Source organism: Leptodactylus fuscus, chromosome 1 (genome assembly GCF_031893055.1).
Source record: "Leptodactylus fuscus isolate aLepFus1 chromosome 1, aLepFus1.hap2, whole genome shotgun sequence".
NCBI lineage: Eukaryota > Metazoa > Chordata > Amphibia > Anura > Leptodactylidae > Leptodactylus > Leptodactylus fuscus.
This window is the reverse complement of record NC_134265.1, coordinates 34185520-34210472: the sequence shown is the minus strand read 5'-3', so window position 1 is coordinate 34210472 and position 24953 is coordinate 34185520. Positions and strand designations below refer to the sequence as shown.

At 39.1% G+C, this 24953-nt stretch overlaps 1 protein-coding gene across 2 annotated transcripts in view; it reads left to right on the top strand.

Annotated features, from left to right (window-relative positions):
• ARL15 (ARF like GTPase 15) overlaps nucleotides 1–21143 on the top strand; it is a 191306-nt gene extending 170163 nt beyond the window's left edge. For both annotated transcript variants that reach the window (XM_075269521.1, XM_075269525.1), the window contains one exon: nucleotides 19732–21143. In XM_075269521.1, the coding sequence (XP_075125622.1) occupies nucleotides 19732–19884 (153 nt within the window). In that variant the 3' untranslated portion in view covers nucleotides 19885–21143. The remainder of the gene's footprint in view (nucleotides 1–19731) is intronic.
• The last annotated feature ends 3810 nt before the right edge of the window (nucleotides 21144–24953 follow it).

Below are 24953 nucleotides of genomic sequence, written 5' to 3'. Positions count from 1 at the left end.
TTTACCAATTGAAAGGATTGTCTCGTTAAGACAACCCCTTGTTACATGGAAACCAGCCAAGAAATCACCATGGGCCCAGCTTCTCTAACCTCCAGTGGTCAGCCATTATTGCTGTAGAAACTTGAGTCTGGCTACATTGTACCGTTAATACTACCATTGATGGACCCTCTTGACTTCAATGGGCCAATCCATCAGGATTTGAGTATTTTGCACCAGCTTACTGATCCTAAGAAGAAGGCCTCCAATGCTAGTGTGACCTGATCTAAACAAAGAGACAAAGTGAGACAGTTCCAATATTGCAACATATTTTCTGTTAAAGGGGTTTAATAGAAAAGAATGTAATGTATTGTCATGTCCTGGTTAGACCAAAATAAAAAATTTACATTAAGGGAACATTTCTACGTATTACGGGGTTGGAGCAGGGCACCAAACTGAATCCTTTCTTCTGGGGTGCTACTTCATTACCTATGAGTTCTATGGTCGACTGTCACTGTGATGGCGGACATCGTGGAATGTCCATTGTTGGAGACAGTTGGTCATCAGGCTTCTTTCCCAACCTCATTAACATCTGTATTAGTCAACATGTCGACAGCAGAGTCTTTAAGAGCCCAAGTGAACAAATGATCTGCACTAGTGATTGACATTTTCTCTCATTCACTTCCTTTTAATAGACTTGTTTACATTGAGTTGTTGGGTGTGGGACGCCATCTGGAACATCAACAGGCAGTTTGCAGAACACAGCATTGTGCTGAAAGGCTAAAGTATAAGAAGCCATTCTGATGACAAACTGAAAATGGCTTTTAAGGATCACTTTGTCGCCTCTCTGTCCTGTCAACCAAGTATCAACATTATCAAGTGTAGGATAGGACTTGTAAGCGGTGGTTAGATGGACGACGTACCGGGATCTTAATGTTTTGTGCCGTCTAGCACCATTCCAAATTCTTTCATTCTAAATAAATAGCCAAAATTCTAAACTTTTGAGACTTTGTATGATTAAAATGATTCAGATATGTTACGACTAGAGATGAGCGAGTAGTATTCGATCGAGTAGGTATTCGCCTTTAAGTTTACCGCGTGGTATTCGACCAAGTACGAGTATTTTGAATATCGTAGTATTCGATCAAATACCGTAGTATTCACTCGACTACCTACTCGATCGAATACTACTTACTCATCTCTAGTTACGTCAAGCCATACAAGTGTACACCTTCCAAAGTAATCAAAGTAAAGGAGAAAAAATAAACACAAGGCTTAATGAGGTTGTATAGGAATTATAGGAAACTCTGGGGCAATCAACAAAAAGTCCTACTTGATTATTCCACGACACTCTTTTGTACAGCCCCAGTCTCTCATCCTCCTGTCCCAGGACTCAATAGGCCTGAAGCAGAAAGGCTCACACGATTGGTTTCAGCAATAGGACCATTGACATCACTTAGATTCGAGGTTGGTTCCATTCTAGTGACCTCCGAGGCCACTCATGGTCATGTAAGACTCGAGTCTGGCATGGAAGGAAAAAAGGGATCAGAACTTTGACATAGCACTTGGGGATAGATGAGCAGAACCTTAGTTCCCCCTCATTTTCATGGGCAACCCCTTTAAGATAACCATACATCATCACTACCTGCCCACTACTATTCCTCTTCGAATATGGAAATGTTTAGTTGGTTCAACCAAGCATGCATGTGATTTCTGTAGGGAGAGGGGAGTAGGTAACAGTCAAACACCCCCTGTTCTGCATGTGCAATCTTTCATTCCCCAATTTTTTCTTATGACTGTATTTAGGGGCACCTTGACCGATGAACATGAATAGTATTTAGTTATTAATGTATAGTTATTTTTAACCCCTTCCAGACATCCTGAGTAATAATGCAGCAGATGTCAGGACTTTGAACGTGGCTCTTGTTTAGGAATTAAGCTGGTGCCATGGCCATCGAGTCTCCTGACGGTAGTGCCTACTATCAGGGGTCTCTTCGATTGTGGGCATTAGCCTTTGAGATGCCTCTGTCAAATGGGATGAAGGTACCTGCAGAGTTCGGTGCACACTGGAGATTCAGGGGGCCAAGATCTGTTTCTGTTACAGGCCTGGAAGCCAGAAAGTGTAATAGCATCTAGGCCGAGGAGCCTTTGAGGCCCTTAAGCACTGGCTTGACTATAGGAGTCTCAGTGGTTGCAACAACAATTGGGCCCACGAGCAAGGGGGACCCACAGGAGGTTATAAAACTTATTTAATCCCTTTTCGGATTTCATATGATGACTGGCCGTGTATGCATTGTAAATTTATTTCCTCTGCCCTCTGGTGCACTGAAGTGAGACAGGGAAGAATATTTATAATACACAGCCTTCCACGGTCAGAAATCCTAACATTTACCTGTTAAGGTCAAAAGAAACAGTATTACAACAAGATATAGTCATGGAAGGATTTTATGGGGGAGACTGTAGCACTGACCGGGTATAGGAATGATGGGAAGCTTGTGTATTTAGATATTTCTGTGAAAGTCCTAATGGTGGTCTGGGCCAGATAGAGAAGGGAAGGAAAATAAAAATGCTGCTAAAAGGTATTTAGGGAACGCAGTTGATGATCATGAGAAGTGGCACGGGGGTAAAGACTGAACTTTTGCACCTTGGCTCTAGAGCATTTAGGTTTTTTTCAATATACTACCATACATTAGTACGGCAGTATATTGTACTGGTGATCATACCCCCTATAGTTCAAGTCCCCCATGGGGGTTTAAGTAATGTAAAAAATATATGTATTATTTCAAACACAAAAAAAGAGCTTCCCCTCCACTTCTTTATCATCTCATAACAGGTAACAAGTCTTAAGGGGCTGGCTTATTGTTTTCGGAGTGGCTTCTCTCGGCATCAGCTATAATGGTACTGGCTTAGTTACTGGACAATCTAGTTGAACCTCTATGGTTTGGACTTGAGATCTTGACCGTGCTGTGACCTGTAGTTGCATCTACTTGCGGTGGTGACCCATCTTACCAGAAGTCATCATGTAGCCCAGGTCTCACCACCTCTACAAATATATTCTGTGTGAATGGAGGGTTCTAAACACATTGAAATATATTCAGCAGTTTATGCCATGACTAAGAGACCATGAACTAGGTCTCGAAACGCGTAGGCCATCTGTTTTTGTCTTCTCTGGATCCATGTTGTAAGATGAAAATTTTTTGTCTTTTTTAACTAATATGAAGTAAAAGTTATATTTTATCTTATTCAACTGGTTTTTGGGCATGCTGGATTTTATATTGGTTCCATCATTGCAATTCACCTTTCAGTCGAAGGTTTCCGTGCAGCCCTCACCACTATAATATACCATTCCTAGTTGATTTCGCAAGGTTGAGCGTTGTTTTTTCTGGACTTTTAACTCGGAAGAAAGTCTAAAAAGAAGACCTGATTCTCCTAGACGGGGACAACAACCACCAAGAATAAGTCCCAGGAGTCAACATTTTTGTCTTCCCGGATATTTTTTTGGCTGCCTTCTTACATCGGTAGTCACATAATCACTGAAACCTCGAGTTTCCTAACCAAGTCGTTGCAATGCCTTATTTAAATGAAGACATTTCATTCTTAGCATTGTATTAGGTTATGCAACATACATTCCTGGAATATATTAGGAGCTGGTATTGTTGTTGTGTTTGGCCCAGCGAACACATTTATGGCTGACTGCCTCTGTTTCCCCAAGGATTAACTCTACCAGCATACTTAAGAAGAATAATTGTGTATAAAGAGAGGAAATTTGTAGCAAGGAAAGAATAGGCCCACATGAATGCTCCAGAAGAAGACTGCTCAAATAGGAACCAGTCACTTGACATCAAGGTCTGTTTCTTTACAGTTGGTTCACAAATGACCTTTTTGACTTTATTGTCCCGCGTTTGCTAGTAGGTGGCCGGGTACACGTTCTAACTAGATGGAGTGTCCGCCCTCTGACTCATTTTTATTGGTGGTCCATGAAATCCCGGTTCATCGTTGTCCTGGTACACTACAGTTCCTGTACTCCTGACTGGGCAAGCATACTCATTGGCAGCCAAAGAATCACATTAGGGTTGCTTTTAATTTCATTGCCTCACCTAAGGTCTACTGCTGATACCCTATGAAAGGGGTTATGTGGTGAATAAAAACTTTGGGCAATGTACCGTTCAGGTTAGGAAAGTTAGTGCGTCAACGCTTACATTCTTGTAAGAGTCGACGCACCGCAGGAATCGAAGACTTTTCTCTCTCTGAGGACACTGAGTCAGATGATCGACTCTGTAAGCAGGATCTAGTCATTTGACTCGGTTAGAGCATGCCCAGAGGAGCATAAAGAAGACTGCTGATCCCCACAGTGCTGTGAGAATGTGGGCAAAAGTGCAATAGGGGGGTATGTTGATATATTATGAAAGGGAGTCTGTCAGTGCAAAATTAAGATATAAACTAATTACAGTCAGCACCGTTTACAATAATGTATTTCTTATTCAGGACTGCTCCTGTTATCCCTATACAAATGAGCAGAAAATGGGTTTAGGGTCGTTGTTTTCCATCCATGAGCTTCACTATCTGCTGCTGGTAACTTCTGCTCAGCTCAGCCCGGTGTGTGTCTGATGATGTCACACTGCACCCGAAAGTGGCTTCAGATCTACCACCACCCCCAAGCTTATTCAACCTCTACCACTTCAATACAGAACACCTTGTGTTGATAAACTTCATACCTCTGTTTTGTCACTTTGGTATATTTTGGAAATAAAACAACTCTAAAGTCTTATGCAACTAAGGGAGTTGGTGCACTGGGGGCGGACCTTCACTCCTGGGAGCACTACTCTTGCTAGTCAAGTAGGACGGCTGATGTCATAACAACTTTCACGTGCATGGTGTGGACAGGCAGGAGATGGTAGGGGACTTGGTGCGTGCTTTTGGGAGCGGAAGTCCCACCCACAGTGCACCAACTGCCTCATTTGCATAAAACTTCAAAGTTGCTTTTCTCCAATTTTACAGAAGGGACATATATAATAAAGGTATCGTGTATCACTGTAAAGCACTCTATAACACGGCGGTGGAAGCCATTTACCTCCGTCATACTTACCACCTCGCGTTCACCTATAGTTGTATTGGTTTTCCGCACTCATTGTGACCTATAAAACCCATCCACTGCAGATAACACTATTGTTTCCTATAATAAATAGAAAAAAGTTGCGATCGCCAACACATCCCCATCTGAATTTTTTTTCCGGGGTTTGATTGACGGCAGTATGTGTCTCGAGTGTCTCTGGGATAATGAAATGATGTGAAAGTCAGCTTTCACTACCAGACGGTGATAATGTAGATCCAAGGTGGAATGGTGAGAAAACTTGGTTAAATGTCATTATAATGTCATGCTTAGCCTTGGTTTTAATCATGAAAGGCATTTCCTGAATAATCCTATGACCAGATTTACAATGGCATTTACTTATAATGGAGCTCCTGAAGGGAGTTCATGTGTTCTTAGATTCCAGCTGAGCGGAGTCCTGGGTATCTCCTCCTGGTAATACAGTATCGATAGCCGTAATTATTTACTACACAAACATTAAGGGCAAGATCTTTAAAGAGAGTTCCCTGTGTTTTCCCGAGGAAAGAACACACAGCTCCGGCGATTGTCAGGCTCAGACGTTTGTTCATTGCCAGCTCATTTTCTTAAGGGAGCTTAGTGTAATCTCTGGACACATACACATACAAAACAGCGCTGATCTTCTACTTTAAAAGAACTGAGAGTCTGCTCTTTTCGGACTACTTAAATACTGTAGGCTTTTTTTTTTATCTTGAGACTCTAATCCTGAAAAGGCAAACGTGACGGCGGAAAAAAAATAGTTGGTCATTTGCACGTGGTCGAACTGTTATGACAATTTCGCATAAAAAAATTTACAATTTTTGGGGGGGCTGCAGTAAAAAAAAATATTCTTTTAGTGATCTACGGCTTCTGATAGATCCAATTCTGGTTCAAAATGCTCAAACTACATCAGAAACCAAATGTAAATTTCCAGCCTAGAGGAACGGTGAGTGGTATCAGGGCTGAAAACGCGTTGTCGATTGTCGCTCGATTACAGAGCCAACTGAAAAAGTAAAAAACATAATAGGGTGGGTTCACACCTGCGCCCGGTCTCTACTTTGCAAGTTTACGTCTTCTGCCCGAGAAACTGGACATTGGATGGAAACTGGCAGCCAATTTTCACTTGAACGGGTTTGCAAAGTGTCCGCCTGTGAGTGTCTTCTGCCTCTCCGCAAGAAACTGTTTTTTTTTAACCAGACACAAAGTCAGACATTCAGGACTTTGTGTCCGGATAAAAAAAAATAATGATATTTCGCCGCAGAGACCAGAAGACACTGACAGCCAGGTTTCCATCTCCTGTCCAGTTTCTTGGGCAGAAGACGGAAACCCACAAAGCAGAGACCGGGCGCAGGTGTGAACCCGCCCTTACAAAATTATATAAAAGTAAAAAGGTAGGATTGAATATTGTACAAGCAGCACAGAGGACCTGAAGACAACCCCATTTGGAGCTAACTTTATAGACTAAGGCTTTGAAAGTGGCCAAAAATGTGACACGACTTGGCACATTTTGACGCACTGTCTTGCATCTCGGCCACTTTCATCCCTCTGCCCACTTTTTTAGACACTGAGTAGAGTAGGAATCTAAGTAGACTGGGACTGAGAAGACTAAATTTGCCCAATTTACAGAAAACTGTGAGATAGATCACAAATCTACGCTAGTTCCTGACTGTTATGTATTTGTGATAAGACGCACCTCCTAGAATTATGACTGTTGTAAGGCTGTGACCGGTCTCCATTTGGGGATTCCATCCCTGATTCCGCTTGAAAAATGTGGAGAGAAATGTCCAAGCAGGACTTTTCTCTCCACATTTTTCAGGCAGAAACCCAGAAGAACCCATTATACTCGATAGGGTCTGCAGTTTTCCACAGATAGCCACTTTTTAAGCGGATTGTGTTTTTTCAATGGAAACCTGAATGTAGGAGTGCACCTAGCATAGGAATCCCCCATCACTTGTTTCTAAGGACTTTTACTATCACCTTATGGGTGATCTGCCCCATCTGTAAAATGATAAATTGAATTAAAAGACACAAACTTTTTTTCTCTGGCTGGGCCTACGATTCCTCTGTCCTACACTAGATGTGAATTCAAATAAAGCAATAAAAAAATTTAAATCTCAACAATGAAAAAAAATTCACACAAATCTGCCTCTAAGCCTATGGAAACTAAACAATGCCTCAGTTTTTCAAAAATGTGCGTATTGTTTTCTTAGTTTTATTTGGTAATTCAGCAGACTTACGAAGCAGTATATTATACGTTATAGGCCACTTAGGAATTGGCCTCTGTTCATACCTCTGTATAATAATTTTGATGGGTCTATAGACATGGTGTCATGAATTTGTCATGTTCTTGTAGCAAAACCATTTTAATTGCCGCCTTTAGGGTACATTCGCATGTTCCAGTATTAAGCTGCTTCTATACTGCACTGCAAAAACCACATGTAAATACATGCGCTATTTACTGGAAAAGGAAAAGCCTACAGAAATAGAATTTTTTTTTTCAATTTTCTTTTAATTAATTTTTTTAAAGTTCATTTTACAGTGAATATATATATATATATATATATATATATATATATATATAATTTAAATATATATATATATATATATATATTTGTAATTAAATATTGCGTTTGAAAACCATGAACATTTATTATATCAATTAAACAAGCGCTATATATATATATATATATATATATATATATTTATATATAGATAGATAGATAGATAGATAAATTTTCTAGGTAAATTGTCTGTAATTTTTGGATGTTGTATATTTTGCATTCTTTATGACTTTCTGTAATTTAGTACTTAAACAATACTAACTTATACATTAACCTTCCCCTAAGTTTCATGTACAGGTAATATGGTTAATGAGTTAATCATTAAATTATTTGTGTTCTAAAAATATCATTGTTTAAAAAAAAATCCTATGAGAAAAAAATTGAAAAAAAGAATAAACCCACATATAGCTAAAGTGACAAAGATTTTAAAAAAAAACAATAAAAAATGAAGAATAATTAATTTATCGTCCTTAAGGGGTGAATTGAAATAAATGTGTAAATTTATCCTTTTATGTTAAGCTAAAAAAACAATGTATAAATTCTTGGAGAAAATTTTTGTAATTTTTAAAAAAAAACTTAATGTAGATATAAATCTCTTTAAAACATTTTAATTTAAAAAATATCAAAATGTATTTTTAAATTCCCTGTAAACTAAAATACCAGTATTCTGTGCTGAACAATGAAGCGAAGAGCTTGGGATCTCTCACGATCTCATTCTGTGACTGTCTATACTCAATGGTCACATTTTATTAACTAAAGTTACAGTTAGGAATTTTTTTGATAATTTTGTATTACATTGGATTTTTCACATCGTCCTGCTTTTCTAACTTTTTCAAGAACAAAGCAAAAATTTACATTTCTATTTTCTATTTAATTTTTTTTTTTTTTTTTGCTCGCTTTACACTTTCAAGAAACACGTTTTTGTTCACATCTTGCTCAAGAATCTGCTTTCAAAGAATCAATTTCATGGTGATCGCATCCAGTCTGTAAACAAACCACTTAAACATTTTTCTCCTGGGTAGCAGACCAAGTAACTGATATTTTTACAAGCCAATGTTTCAGACAGAACAATAGGCTCTGTCTGAGATTTCGGGACTCCTTTTACCTTTATCATTCCTTCTCGTTTCTAGATACATTTGTAGAATTTTGTACCATAACGGGTTTATTATTCAAAAATTTGCTTTTTTTTCCCAAATATTTTTAGTTTTACATTTTTTATTAACATTTTTCCCTGAAACAGGTAAAATCATTTTTAATTTGTTTTTCATTTTTTTTAAACGTTTTTAAAAATTTGAGAAAACCTGAATCAATTTTTTTTATTTTTTTTGTGCCTAAACAATTAGCAGACTTATTTCTAAAATTTCCGTGCTTGTCTTTACTCGTACTGTTATATCTGGAAATTTTTTACTGTCAAAATATTATTTCCTTTATTTTCAATATATATTGCGGAAAATATTTCTTCTATATCGACCTCTACGATTGCTCTTTTGCAATGAAGAGTGGGAATTTCTAACATCTGTGGTTGGCTTTAGTTCAAAAATTCCCTATGTAATCCATCACAATCACGTAATGATCACACGACAATTTTTTGGAATTTAGAACTTTAATTTTTTTTTTTGCAACAGTTGCGGTAAATGGTGGCGTGGTAAGGATATTGCTAACCCGTTTATGGCTAGAATTTGTCTTTCCTATTAAACATGTGTGTATAGCTATTATCATTGAAATATTGAATTAGGAGACTGTTCACAAACACACGACATGTTCTCTTATTTCAAATGCTTTTCTTGAATACCACCCAAACTGTCATAGTAGACTGTTTAATTCTTCCCTAAGGAACATTCTTATGTTTCAAGTCTTTCTTTGGCTTTTTCTTTATTTTCGCCCCCCTCCTCAGCTTTTGCCTGGCCGGAAACCTTTCCCAAGATTGAAGTGGCATTCAGACTAGCTAAAAAACAAGAGCTTCTGGGTTGTTTTGATCTGCCTTCCTTGTGGCTCTTTACGTTGTTTGCCTTCTCATTACACACTTTACTTATCCACGTTCTGTTTGTGTTTATAATAAATATATATATATATATATATATATATATATATATATATATATATATACACATTATATATATATATATATATATATATATATATATATATATATATATATATATTGTGTGTGTGTATAGTTAGATAATCCAACTGTATATAAGAATAAAGTAATGGATTTTAACTTAAAAATCACAATCAAAACGGCAAATTTAACCAAAATTGGCAAAAAAAAATTCAAGTTTGATTGAAGAAAAAATTTCACACTTGCCTTTATCAGTACAAGATTTTCTATAGCTTCCGTAGTTTAATAAAAAATATCTGAAGGGGCTAGAAATCGCCAAAAGGGAGAGGCTTAACATGTGTTGCCTTTAAAGAGAACCCGTCAAGTGGTTTTTCCACCCTAAACTGGCCCCATCAAGTAATGACCTTTTCTAAGGTGCTCCCCGCCAAAATTTCTGTTGCTGAAGAGTCAAGATATAAGTTTTTAAAAAGTTAGGGGGTGGTCACATGTAGGAATTTTATACTGATTTGATGCAGATTCCACTCCCTTATCAGCAACAGATTCAACCTAGATTCTGCCTCCCATCGGCCACGGAGATCCGGCAGCTGGAAAATGACGAGTAGTCCAAGGTCGGTGCCGGCATTGAGTTCCTCTTCATTTTCCACCTTGTGAATGGACCCTTAGATTGGCATATGCAGTTGACATGACTGAACAGTAACAGTTGGTAAGAGAGGACTGAATGTGTTCCCTGTCCTCTGCAGCGGCTTCAGGCCTGATGTCATTGTATAGTTATTATGTATACGGCACTGTGATATGGGCCCAAACTTTACTGTATGGGACAGGCCGTGATGTCAATGTATAGTTATTATGTATACGGCGCTGTGATATGGGCCAGAACTTTACTGTATGGGACAGGTCATGATGTCAATGGATAGTTATTATCTATACGGAAGTGTGATATAGCCAGAACTTTACTGTATGGGACAGGTCGTGATGTCAATGAATAGTTATTATCTATAAGGCAGTGTGATAAGGGCCAGAACTTTACTGTATGGAACAGGTCGTGATGTCAATGGATAGTTATTATCTATACGGCAGTGTGATATGGGCCAGAACTTTACTGTATGGGACAGGACGTGATGTCAATGGATAGTTATTATTTATACAGCACTGTGATATGGGCCAGAGCTTTACTAGTACAGGACGGGTCATGATGTTGGTGTTTTACATCAAATTCTTCGATATTTTTGCAATTTGCTGGCCATCAGCATCTGAACTCTTCACAAGGACAGAGACTCCTGTATCTAAGCTCTGGTTACTCACAGGAGGGGAGCGTTGCACAAGTGCTCAGAGAGCTTTATCCTGCCATATTTGTCAGCTTAACACCACAGAATTATTTGTGAAGTGCCTGCTCTTACATTTGTTTTGCTAACATGATTGTGTAGCTGTCATTTTCCTAGATTTATTGAGCAATGAAATGAAATAAAAGTCCACGTCTTATTCATGCTAAAAATATTACAATGAACTCGGCAGTAATCGCTCTGTCATCCTAACCACTGAAGGCGTGATATGTAGACGTGCGAGAGATTACCCTCCGTGCCAAACTGACAATATATAATACTGGATGCTCCATAGTTTATTAGTCATTTATCTTGTGGTTACTGTATGGGTGGGTGAATGAATGCACTGTATGTAACGTGTTGATATACCTACATATATAGTAAGATTGTATATTATTATGCATTTTAATTTTTTTTTTTTGTATTTTTCAATTTTTCTGTTTATTCACATTACCAGAAATTGAGCAATTGTGCAATTCCTTTAGTCCAGCACCTGATGGTCCATAGAACTCAATAATACAACATGGGACAAAATAGTCCGATACTAGGTTATAATGTAAATTACTCGATAGTCTACAAATACTGAAGCTGCTGGTCTTCAATAGGTCACTGGTGATATATGTTCATGTGGGATGTGATAGTATACTCTGCATATGTAGGCAACATTCTACCTTATAATACTATTAATATGTCCTTAGGGTGGATTCACGCTTCTATTATTTAATGTCCATTGCATGGACATTAAAGGAGTTGTCCCATCTCAAGGATCCTATCTATACTGGTAGCTTATGTAAATTGAAGACTTTTCCTAAATATATTGCTTTAGAAATGTTGCTTTGTTTGCCTGTTATGCGAACTTATTCCTCCCATTGTTTACATATTGTTGCTATAACCACGGACATGTGAGATAGGACAAGTGACATCACTTAGTGGCGACAGGACAATCGTTCAGCTAATTGCTGATAAATCCCAGTCTGTTCTCTCTATATATAAACGCACAGATAACACTGAAGTTCTTTACAATCATGTGCATATTATCTAATCTGCATAAGTATTGTCAGACCTCAGTGTCCTATTCAGCGAGGGGGGAGAGGGGGTGAATACAGGAAGCGAGAAGAAGAGACAGCAGGCAAACTGCTGAAACAGGAAGGTGGGAAAACCCTTTTAACATATCGAGCAGAGCCAATACCATTGGGTGTCTGTTTGCATTCATCCCAAAGGTCTCCATCTGTGTTCGTTAATGTCCGTTGCTGTCATCCATCATCGAATGACAGCAACAGAATGTCATAACGATAATGTGACCATACACCCATTTTCTTGGATCCCTCATAGACTTGAGTCTGTTGAAGGATTAGTGAAATTGGCCATGTTTTATTTTTTTTTCTTCGTGTGACTTGATCTATTAACTATCTATGGGGCCTTTAATACAGTGAGTAGCCCCTTGTCGTTCAATCCCGTCATGTGAATGAGCACTAACCATGGTGCCATTTTGCCAATGACTGGTGCCAACACTGGAGGAATCCATCACTGGAGTGACTGGAGGATAACGGAGAGACCACCGCTGACCCCCTTTTATATAGATGTACATACAGCAATTGTTTCATTTAGAATTTTTAATTGTGCAATAATTCCAAACTATTGCTGCCCTAAAGATTCACAATTATTGAGAAATATATATCAAAATGGAAAAAAAATTCTACATTGAGAAAATCTGCCCGGCCACATCTGGGATTTTTTCTATGACCATACAGATGTCTTTCTTATAATTATCAATACTTTTTTATTTTTAGTAAAATTTCAACCTATGACTTGGTTGGTTAGAAATTCTCTTATTTGATCTATAGTAATAGTTATTTCTGGGAGAACTGGGTGACGTTACAGCTCCTATAGGGATCATCATCCAGTTTTGCTTGTTCCTTCTGAACATCAATTCTGTCAAGTCGACACATGTGCGTAACTCTTCTAGAGTCCTGACAGGCGGAATGATACCTCCTATAGGATCAGTAAGTTTAGGTCAATACATTATATTACTCATCCTATACCGATCCAGAGTTATAGCCTGTTCGTACTGCAGAGCTGCATTCATAGTTCTGCTGATTTGTTACTGAGAATTCACCATGGAAGTTCGGTACGGGAGAGCTGGAAGGTGACAACCGATCCCTTCCAAATTCTGACAATTACTTTTCGCTGCCTTTTCCAAGTCTATGGGAGAAACGTAACATTTTTAAAGGTAAATTTAAACTTCTGTGTTTTTCAAAAACTGATTTTTTTTCTAAAATCTTATTTATTTATTTTGCTAGGATTGTAAAATACAATATTTTTTCCATACTGCCAAAAAAAACGCTGAGTTTTCAGAACGCGTAGCCTTAAAGGGGTTATCCCATGAAGTAAACTGAGAAGAACCTTTCACCTGCTCCACATTCATCCTGACCCCAGCCTGGGTGAATGTGGGTGGGACTGGTAACGGTTGGCGCTCTCATTCACTTCAGTGGGAGTGCCAAAGATGGCCGTGTGCTGTACTTTGTATATTTCTGGCGCTCCCATTGAAGTAAATGGGAATGCCGACCGTCACCAGTAGGGTTGAGCCGATCTTGACTTTTCAGGATCAATTTTGAAATTCGATTTCCGATCATTTTTCATTTGAACCCGATCTCGATCCCAATTCCGATCAAAATTCAAGTCAATGGGATTTTTTTTACTAATCGGAGATCGGATTTTAAAAACAATCCTATTCACTATACAGCATGGAATCTAATGCTTTAATTGTTAGAATCCACACCGTGTAGTGATTTTTTTTTTTTTTAATCCTCTGGCTACTTAGTCCCCCTTGGTGTCCACTTACCTGCAGAGATGGCTGGTCCGGTGCCCGGTATTCTTGTTCTTCTTTGCCTCGTTGCCCCCTGCCTCCCAGGTTAGGAGAGTGTGGGCGGGGAGAACTGGGAGGGGAGATGTCACGTCTCCCCGCCCTGTACCCACCCACACTCTCCTAAGCCGCAAGCCCCGCCTTCTTCCTAGCTCTTTAACACTTAACTGGGAGGCAGGGGAAAAGAGGCGAATAAGACCGAGAACACCGGGCACCAGTCCAGCCAACTCTGCAGGTAAGTAGCTACCAGAGATATTAGCTAGTCTCCCATTAGAATGAATGGATGCAGCTGACGCGCAGAGGGTTAAGGCTGTGTGTCTGCTGCTTCCATTCATTCCTATGGAACCGCAGCGGAGCCTTCACACTGAGTATACACTCAGAATGAGCGGAGCGTATACTCACTGTGAAGGCTAACATTGTTAGCTTTTCCCACAATGTTTGGCCAGTAGCAAAGCATTGTGGGAAATAATTACCGATCTCAATCCCACCTTAAAAGATTGTGTTCGAAATTTTCTCGATCGCTGATCAGAATCCGATCTTTTCCAAACACGATCGCTCAATCCTAGTCACCAGTCCTGCCCAAATTCAGCCTGGCTGCGGTCAAAGATCCTTATCCCTTTACTTTGTGGGACAACCCCTTTAAAGCCAACCCCATGCATCATTCATTCTCTATGGCAATGTGAATGATAGCCAAGCACTACCATAGACAGGGGAATGATCATGATCTGCAGTACTCATTGCCGTTCAGCATGTTATCCCCTATCTTGTAGATAGGGGGCAACATTAAATCTTGGCCAACCTCTTTAAATTATACAATTCAGGGAACCTACAGCCATGACTAGAGGGAGCTTGCAGTATACTAACTGTATTAGACTGTATTGACTAAGCTCCTCCTAGAATTGTCTGCTGATGGCCAGAATTTTATTTATTTACCTATTTTTTTAAACCAAGTTTTTATGTGGAAATGTTTATTTTTTTTAATTGTAGATTTTATATTTAATTTTCCATGTAATAATATATATATATATATATATATATATATATATATATATATATATATATATATATACTCTGACCACTTAGCCTAATAATAGACTGGCACTTCAGAAAATAAAAACAGATTAGAAAAAAACTGAAAAAATTAAAAAAAATGTGTCCCCATTTTTTAAGTGGTTTCCCCCCCCCCCCCCAAGACACACAGGGGCTTACAATCTGAGTACAGAGTATGTTGCTGCTATATTAGAAACTGAGATTTTTTTCCCACGAGGTTTACTTGACAGGTCATTATTTCGGTTGCATGTTCGTGCTGCTGCATACTGCCCATTAGTAATGTCTTGTGTATTTTTTCTAGTGTAGCCTTACATAGGCCTTGCGTACAGTCCTATTTTATATTCCGATTTTCCTTTAAGTTGATAACTACATAAATGCCTTGTTTTGCTTTTTCAACACACCCCAGCCAATAAAATCTCGATTACACATGAAAGAAAGGGAATATTTTTTTACATACTTGTGGCTATTTTGGTAGGAGTGTGGAAAACTAATATTCCTTAAGAAAATACCCTTACACAAAAGAATGTGCAAACTAAACTCTGTTCAGGCAACAGTTCTTTGTTGGTATGTTAGCAATGTTTATATTTACTGACATCCCATTCCTGCCTGATAGGAGCGCGGTAATCGCCGCCGTGGCTCAAGGAAGAAGTTGCCGTATTTTGCTAAAATCCTAGAAAATGATACATTGGACGTCCTCAAGAAGGTTCCTTTGCAGCATTGTTTGCTGTAACAGACCATGCACAGACATTAGACTTTACCAATAGTACAGTATGGATTCAAAATATACCATCTAATATATACAGCCTCTGTGCAGACCTGTGTGTACTGGTTGATGAAGCTGCTGCTCCATGTCTACACCTACAATCAAACCTGTGTGCGCCTGCAGTTAGAGCCCAAAAATTAGGACGCTGTGTAAAATGTAAATAAAACAAGAAAGTAATGACTTGGAAGTTTCATATAACTATCTTTTATTCACAATAGAACACATCAGAAGGTGAAAGTTACACAATAGAACACAAATCAGAGGTGAAAGTTACACAATAGAACATAGAAAAAATATCAGAAGGTGAAAGTTACACAATAGAACACAAATCAGAGGTGAAAGTTACACAATAGAACATAGAAAACATATCAGAAGGTGAAAGTTACACAGTAGAATAAAGAACACATATCAGAAGTAGAGATGAACGAATAGTATTCCAAGCTATAGTTTCGAATACCTCACGCCATAGGAATGAATGTCTGGCCGCTTCCATTCATTCCTATGGGAGCAATGTAATCAAAACTATGTTTTGAATACTATCCGAATCAACTCTAATCAGAAGGTGAAAGTTACATGTTAGAACACATATTAGAGGTGAAAGTTACACAACAGAGAATAGAACACTCGTCAGTTGGTGAAAGTTACACAATAGAAGGGCCACACAGTGGCTCAGTGGTTAGCACTGCAGCCTTGCAGCGCTGGAGTCCTGGTGTTCAAATCCCGCCAAGGGCATAAAACCATCTGCAAGGAGTTTGTATGTTCTCCCCGTGTTTGCATGGATTTCTATCCCATATTCCAATTTGCAGGAAAATGTTCTTCAACATAGCATTGCAAAAACTTTGAATGTCCCACGATCAACAGTACATAATATCAAAGGCGTAATAATATTTCCAGAAATCACAGTTCACCGTGCAATCCACAAATGCATCTTAAAGCTGTATCATACTAAGAAATCAAAATGTGAAATTATGTACGGAAACTGCGAACGCCATGTCCTGTGGATTTAATAGGAGAGGGACTGCACAACTCAAAAACGTTCATTTCTGATGCTATGGGGTGGGAAAAAAAATATTTCCCAATCATTGCATTCTTGTTTTCTTGACATTTTACACAGCGTCCATTCTGTTATGCTTTTTTTTTTCTGTAGTTTTAGGGGTTGTATTACCCACATTCTTTTTCCTGTATTCCTATACGTTTGTTATTCACATATAGCATGAGTTAGATTTCCCGCAAGTCACAGCTCATATAGCCATATGAGTGTCAGATAGGGAGATCAGGGGAGACACATGCAGAAATGTACAAAGATGCACATGCAATATACACTGTCTACCAGTAAGTATGTGGACATCCATCCAAATGAAGATATCTGCGGTCGTGATGTACGTCACGCCTTCTGCTGTTAAATAGGAAACAGCGTTGGCATTAGCCGCATGCAAGATGCCACGAAGTGCAGAGGTGTCCGATTTCGAGAAAGGGGTCATTGTGGGGTACCACAGAAATGGTCGATCCTTAAGGGACATAGCAAGCGAACTGAATTACCCAAAATGGACAGTGGCCTATGTGATTACAAAGTGGAAGGTGAACAGTGATAGTCTGAATGTGCCCCGAGTCGGCAGACCCCCGAAACTGGGAGATAGAGAGCGACGAGTGCTGGCCAGAGAAACCGCACCCAACCGATGGCTCACATACACCAGGAGTGTCACCAGGCATCCGGGAGTATTGTGTGGATCAATACCATCTGTAAGGAAGAGTCTGCTGGGGAATACCAACTATTGTGTATGAAGAAATGGTGTTTTCTCTTCTACCGCAGGTGTCCTAATACTTATTGGTAGGCAGGGTATAACATATCTTACACACTTAGGGTTCATTCACATGCTGAAAAGCAACGAGGTATTTCAGGCGGTCCTCTCAGATTACTGTCCACTTTCCAGTTCCATTCATCCTATGGTGGAATGCCGAAGCATCCAGCACGCCTTCCATTAACTCATTTAATAGGATACCCACACAAACAGGGGGCAAACATACAAACTCCTTGCAAATGTTGTCCATAGCAGGATTCGAACCCAGGACTCCAGCGCTTCAAGGCTGCAGTGCTATCCACTGAGCCACCATGCCATTGTACAATGGTGCTTAGCATTACCACATGCCAAGTATCCTTGGAAATTTCATATATATATATATATATATATATATATATATATATATATATATATATATATAATGATATTATATCCTGTAACACATGGAATCAGATTTTTGATATTTCAGGTGTTTTGACACTTAGAATTTCGAACTGCTTGACATATTATTGGCTGTAGACCTCAAAACATAGAATAGATTTTCTTCTATATGTCACGAGGGCATGTTGTATACACGGAAGAATGTAAGCGAGACATTTTCCTGCGGAAAAATGTACAATAATTGAAATTCACACGAAAGTCTTCGGCCTCCGCAGGTCTCGGTGTTCTGTCTGTTACATTGATGTCAGTTGTCATGTTGTCCACTGTTGTTCATCCGCGTTGCCTTGGGTGCATTCTCTTGTTACAAGTCATTGCGGGAAATGACTTCAATCCTTCGAGCGATTATATTTGTATTTACTTTTTACTTATTTTCTGTATATTTTTCCTCTGTCCTTCTCTCTTTCCTCTCACGCTTTTTCTTTCTCTTGTTTTTCCTCATTCTTTACTTTATACTTCAGCTTCGCTTTATCTTTCCCATTCCCCTTTTGCTTTCATATATTTTTATTTAGGATTTTTTTTTTTTTTTTACCCAAATCTACATGTGTGTTAATTTATTGAGAAGAGACCAAAGAAAGATATGGGTGCTACTTCTTCATGAAGGATTGGGGTTGTGAAGGACCAATAACCACTGAGCCATTTGGTAATAGCTTTGGCCGTCCTATTTAGCGTGGGCAATCTTCTTAACCCATTAACTGCCATGATCCCCAATTGGGGATCGGGTACTTTAACCCGCCTACGAACATCATCTGTCATTGAGGAATAGAAACAGGATATTCACGTGCTCCATGATAGGAAACCTAAACTGATCATGTGCATCCATCGCCTTGTGCACACGAGGTCATTTTCACGGTTTCAGTTCCCATATTATTGAAAAAAAAATTGGCAGATAATGAGTTAAAAATGTTAAAAACAGCTCAAAATGGTGTAAAATAATAAGTAATACTTCAGTATTACACGTGTACAGGCAGTACAAAGACTGGTGGGGAGCTTGGGCGACTGAAGGATTGGAGTGGTGGGCATTTGATAAGGAAATATTCGTTTTGTTATCACTGAGCAGTTTTTAAAGATTTATAGAAGAGGCGGGCCTACACAGTGGATCAGTGGTTAGCACTGCAGCCTTGCAGCGCTGGAGTCCTGGATTCGAATCCTGCAAGGAGCTTGTATGTTCTCCCCGTTTTTGCGTGAATTTCCTCCCACACTCCATAGACATACTGATAAGGAAAAATGTACATTGTGAGCCTTATATGGGGCTCAGAATCTGCAAAAAAAAAATAAAAATTTAAAGAGTTCCCTCATGTTGCACTAAAAGAGGACCTTTCACCACCTCTACCAATTCCAGTTCTTACTATCTGTTAATCTAGAATTTTTACTCTAGCCCCCACCATTCCTGAGCAATCAGTGCACTTAGCTTTGGTGCCTGATATTCTACTTGGGTTATGTAATGTTAGGTGGGCAGTGTCGGGCAGGAGCAAATCTCCAGTCAGATGTGAACAATGTCGGAGCTCAGAATCGCACCTCGTCTTCTCCTTCCTGACACCACTTGACCATTTTAGCGCCGGATATGCTATCCGAGCTCTGTACTAACAGCAGTTTTTGCTTAGGAACGGTCGGGCTTGAGAAAAAAATTCCATTGTGCTGGAATCAGTGATGCAAAGAGTTGGACTTGGAAATGGTGAAAGGTCCTCTAAGAGTCCTACTAGGTGATCTGTGATCCATCAATCCGCACTGAGTTATTCTGGCTCAGATGATTGTTTTACTTCGAGAATTTTTCTTACTTTTGATTAATCATTTTTGTTCCCTTTTTTTTTCAGATCAAAAAGTATTTTGAACTTGAACCACTCGCACGAGGAAAACGGTGGATCCTTCAGCCAACATCATTGGACAACATAGAAGCCGTAAAAGACAGCTTTTCAATGCTAATAAATTTACTAGATGAGCGAGAACTTGAGCCAGTTCAGATATGAAAGACCTTGGAAAAATCGCCCCTTTACCAACAGCTGCTTTATTCCGGAGTTGCAGGAGAAGAACGACGTTGTCAAGCACGGGTCAAAACCGATCCGGCGTTGTTTTGCTGCCTTACATCCATGTTAATCTGTGTTTTCTTGTAATGATCAAAGTATTGGGAGGACAAATTGTATGTTAGACGAAAGAAAAGGGGAGGCGCCCTCGCTACAAAAATAGTCGGTTTCATACTTGTACAATAGTATTAAACTCAGGTTGTTTTTGTTGTGTTTTTCTGCACCTTTTTTACATTTCACTCATGGTTTGGTTATGGTTGACCATACTTACCATCGCAGAGGCAACATACAGTACGTAACGTATCCATATCTCCTGAACCCATAATACCGATGACCCAAAATCAAAAAGTTTTGCCGGTTTCACTACCCAAAGCTCATCCTCTACACATAGTATTGTGTAACCAATTCTCACACAGCCTACATTGGGTGTGTCCATCCATTCTAGCCATTAAAGCGGGCGACCTGTGGGGTAATATCCGGTGCTGTTTTTTAAGGATCCAAGCTACGGGCATGGCTCGGTTTTCTATAAAAGTCGATAAAAGTGGTAAATACCTGCTATAGGAAACAAATATTATATCGGAACGAAATACTACTGATTTAGTGCTCAATTTATACTCCACTAGGGTAGTTGACTTTAGTCCAATTTTTGCAACCTATTATTTTAGCTTCTCCGAAGTTCCGTCGTTGCGTTGTAATATAGAGAGAAATTATGTTTTTAATTTAAACACAGCCAAGTTTTTCCTTTTAGGATATTTAGGTGTAAATAAATAGGTTGCCCCTTTTGGGATAGGAAGTTTTTGTCTTAAATTTTTTGATTGTTAGCTAATTTTTATTTTATTTTATTTTTTTTTAACTAGAATTGGCAGTAAAAAAAAAAAAAAAAAATTGAGAACAGTATTATGGTCAATTGCCATTAAACACTACTCTTAATAGTCGGCGGAGGGGAACGTTTATACTAAAAAAAAATAAAATAAAAATTGCAATGAAGATGCGGCGATGAAAAGGGACCCAGTAAATTAGTTCCATCTAAAACAGGAATGTCTGTGTTATGATTGTAATATTAACCTTGTAATATAAAAATTTTTTAGATGTTTTTTTTGTGAGGGTTGTCTTTTTTTTTTTTTTTTTTTTCCCCTTTTGAGAAAAAAAATAGCCAAATTAAAAAAACAAAAAATTGAGCAGCACAATGTTTTTTTATTCACGGGCCACAGATAGTTTTTGATATATTTTTCTTTTCATTCGTTACGCTGCTAGAAACAGTTTTGATGAAAAGGAAATCCTTTTATAGATCATTATGTGTATTTTTTAATTTATTTTATTTTTTATTTTTGTTTTTTGGTTTTGTTTTTTTTTTACAAAAATTGTGATTTGATAATGCTTAGCCACCTGTGAAATAGCTTTCTGGTTGTGTCTTTTTATATGTTTGTATATATTTCTTCCCCTACGCGTTTCGGGACCTGTGACTGCTTGCAATATTGTATTTTAGTAGTCACAATAAAAACACTATCCATCAGTTCTCGACAGCAGCTGCTCCTGACAAGCTTCTGTCTACGTCTTCCAGATCTAAGCGTTCTGTCACGGCTCTCTTTACATATCTAGATTCGGAGACATGTGGCCATTGTTGATGTGCTGTATACTTTGTGCCATGTTTATGATGTCGGTGGTCCCATCCTGTAATGTCATTGTTTTAGCACAGTGTATTATGTTGTATTTATAGAAGTGACCGATTTTTCTAGCCCGATAGATGGGGGAGGGGGGTTCCTCTTTTTGTAAATGACCATTCGTTTATAATACGACTGTTTGTACCTTTGCTATAGTTGAGTGTAATAATGTTTGTTCCATATCTAACATATTATCCAAACTTTATACTAAATTTACTATGCCTGAAAACACACAATCTGTGGAGCGTGCCACGAACAAGGAAACGTGTCATATATCTTTCAAGGTGATTTCCACAATGTATGAAAATAAACAAGAATGTAATATTGAGAGGTTTTCTTGTCCTTTGGATGGGGGCGCAGGGAAGGTTATGTCAGGTGGACCATATACACCCATATAAAATGGAAGTGGTTGCTGATATCACCTTACCATTTGTGGAATATTAGTACACGGGAGGGGAGAAACATTTGAGGCCGGGTGACGCCCATGGTGACCGTCTGCAAAGCCGCCATTTTGGATTCAACTTGACTTTTTTCAATGAGAAGAAGTCAAATGTTTCCCCCCGCCCATGTACTAATATGCCACAAACGGTAAGGTAAGGTGATATCAGCAACCACTACCATTTTATCTGGGTGTATAATAATAATAAATTGTATTTATATAGCACCAACATATTCCGCCGCGCTGTACAATTTGTAGGGTTCAAATACAGACAGAAAGATACATTACAAGAAAAGTCATTTCACACAATGGGACTGAAGGCCCTGCTCGCAAGAGCTTACAATCTATGAGGTAGAGGGGGTGACACAAGAGGTAGCAGGGGCGGCATTGCTTATACAGAGGTCAGACACTTTGTAATAGAGGTGACTGTCATTACACAAACATAAAACTTTGAGCCGTCACCAGTCGTGTCCTTTAACATGTGGATGGAGCTTGGACATATAGAGTTAGCCTGAAATGGCATCATATCATGTGGGGAAATGTGGGAGCGGGGACAGAGGAGGGTTACATTTTGGGGATTCTAATTATAGTACGGAAGGGTTTACATTAGAAATTGTGATAGGCCTGTCTGAACAGATGCGTCTTTAGTTTGCGTTTGAAACTGTAGAAATTGGGAGTTAATCTGATTGTCCGGGGTAGAGCATTCCAGAGAAGTGGTGCAGCTCGGGAGAAGTCTTGTATACGAGCGTGGGAGGTTCTGATAATAGAGGATGTAAGTGTTAGGTCATTGAGTGAGCGGAGAACACGGGTTGGGCGGTAGACAGAGATGAGGGAGGAAATGTAGGGAGGTGCGGCATTATGGAGAGCCTTGTGGATGAGGGTGATAACTTTATATTTTATTCTATAATGAATAGGCAGCCAATGTAGTGACTGGCACAGACCAGAGGAATCGCTGTAGCGTCGCGCCTGATAGATGAGCCTGGCCGCTGCATTCAGAATAGATTGTAGAGGGGAGAGTTTAGTAAGTATCCATACTTATGGCACACCCTGTATATATAGAATACTGTTAGACTATACTTCAGTATAACCCTGAGGACTCGGACCCACCAGGTAAAATTAATCTGAGGTTGCCCTCCATTAACCCCTAGGAAATACTTTAGAAGTTTGGTTGTCTTCTGCTGGTCCATTAATGGGTTAGAGCCGGGCCCCCCTTGTACTCTGGGGTCCAACACTGGAGGACTTGATGAGCGCTGATAATCAACATGGGCTATTACATTAAAAGGGTTTTGACATTAAAATTGTTCCCAAAAATAATCTGAGCACAGGATCTCCTCCTGCAGTTCCCCTAGTGACACAAGTTTCTTAGTTTTCCTGCAGCACCCCCACAGGGGAAAGTAAGTATTACATGGTGTCCAATGAAATCAAAGGTAATGAACTTTGTAAAACACGTAAGCACGGTAAGTCATCTCTGATGTCATTCAAGACGTGTAACATGTCATCCTTTATGATAAGTCAATGGAAGCCATCTCTCAAGGTAATGATACACATGTACAAATACACCTCTTAACTTGGGCATAATTATTATTATACTACTTTACAACTTTTTTCGTGGTTTTATACTACTTGATTTTCATGATTGTCATGCACTCTTAAAAGCCATAATTCTTAGAGGGGTTGTTCAGAGTATTTTTTCACTTACCTAGTCCTGGGAATGCAGAGGGAGGGGGCGTTCCTTCCCGCTCACACTGTACAGCGTGATAGGCGCTGCTGTGGAGAAGGACGTTCCTGACAGCGTGTCAGAAACGTCCTTCTGACTGTGAAGAGCTACAGTACCGGCACCGATAGCTTTTTACCTGGGGCACAGATCAGGAAAGCCTGAATTCAGCGCACTGTCGGCTTTCCAGCAGTATATAGAACTGCCTGTGCCCCAAACCATGAAAGGTCCTCTTTAAAGAGGAAATTCAGGAAATAGTTCAAAATATTATTTTCCTCCTCTAAAATCTAGGTGCGTCTTATAAAGCGAATAATAAAGTATATTGCAAGTTTTATTAATGTTGCAACTGCTACCAAAAAGTCCTAAGTTAGACGTTAAGCTTTTGTTCTATGAGTAAAGGTGCTTTTACATGGGATGATGGTGTAGAATAGGCGGCTCCTAGGTGCATCCATTCCTAATAATCTCTACATGTAAAGGTGCTAACAGTCAGCCAACAAATAAGCAAATGCAGCTTAAGGCTAAGGCCACACGTTGCGGAAATGCAGCTTTTTTTTTTTGCAGATTTTGCTGCATTTTTTGGAGCCAAGAATGACTACAAAAGGAAAGCGAAATATATAAGAAGTTCTTATACTTCTACCCTCTGCTCAATACACTCCTGGCTTTGGCTCATAAAACCGCAACAAAATCTGCAATAAAATAAGCTGCGTTTCCGCACCGTGGGGCCTTATCCTATGCAAACCATGGGCGAATAAACGATATAGTCATCTCAATATAACATTGATTATTGCTTTGTCTTAACAAATGGGCTGTACATTTTCTATTCCCAATTGTTGCCCCACCCACAGGCATGTGTAAATAAGTCGGAGGTCTTACATATGTGCTGAAAAAGGTGCCTGACCTGTACACCAAACTTGTCCATGCTGCTTCATTGATGCAGTCAGACAGATTTACTAATGCCATCTAAGTTTTAGACAGTGCACACTCAGACTATACAGTTTTATCACAGTGACGGAGTCTGGCACATTGTTAGACTTAGTAGTCTAACCTTATACCACCGATATAAGTTGGCTTAGTTCATACCAAAAATCAGTGTACAGAGTAGGAGCAGTGATATTGGGCAGTAATACTTAGAATCTCATGGATACAATTTACTTCCTCAGATAATGCAGAGAACAAAGCGACTACATATTCTATTTATCAG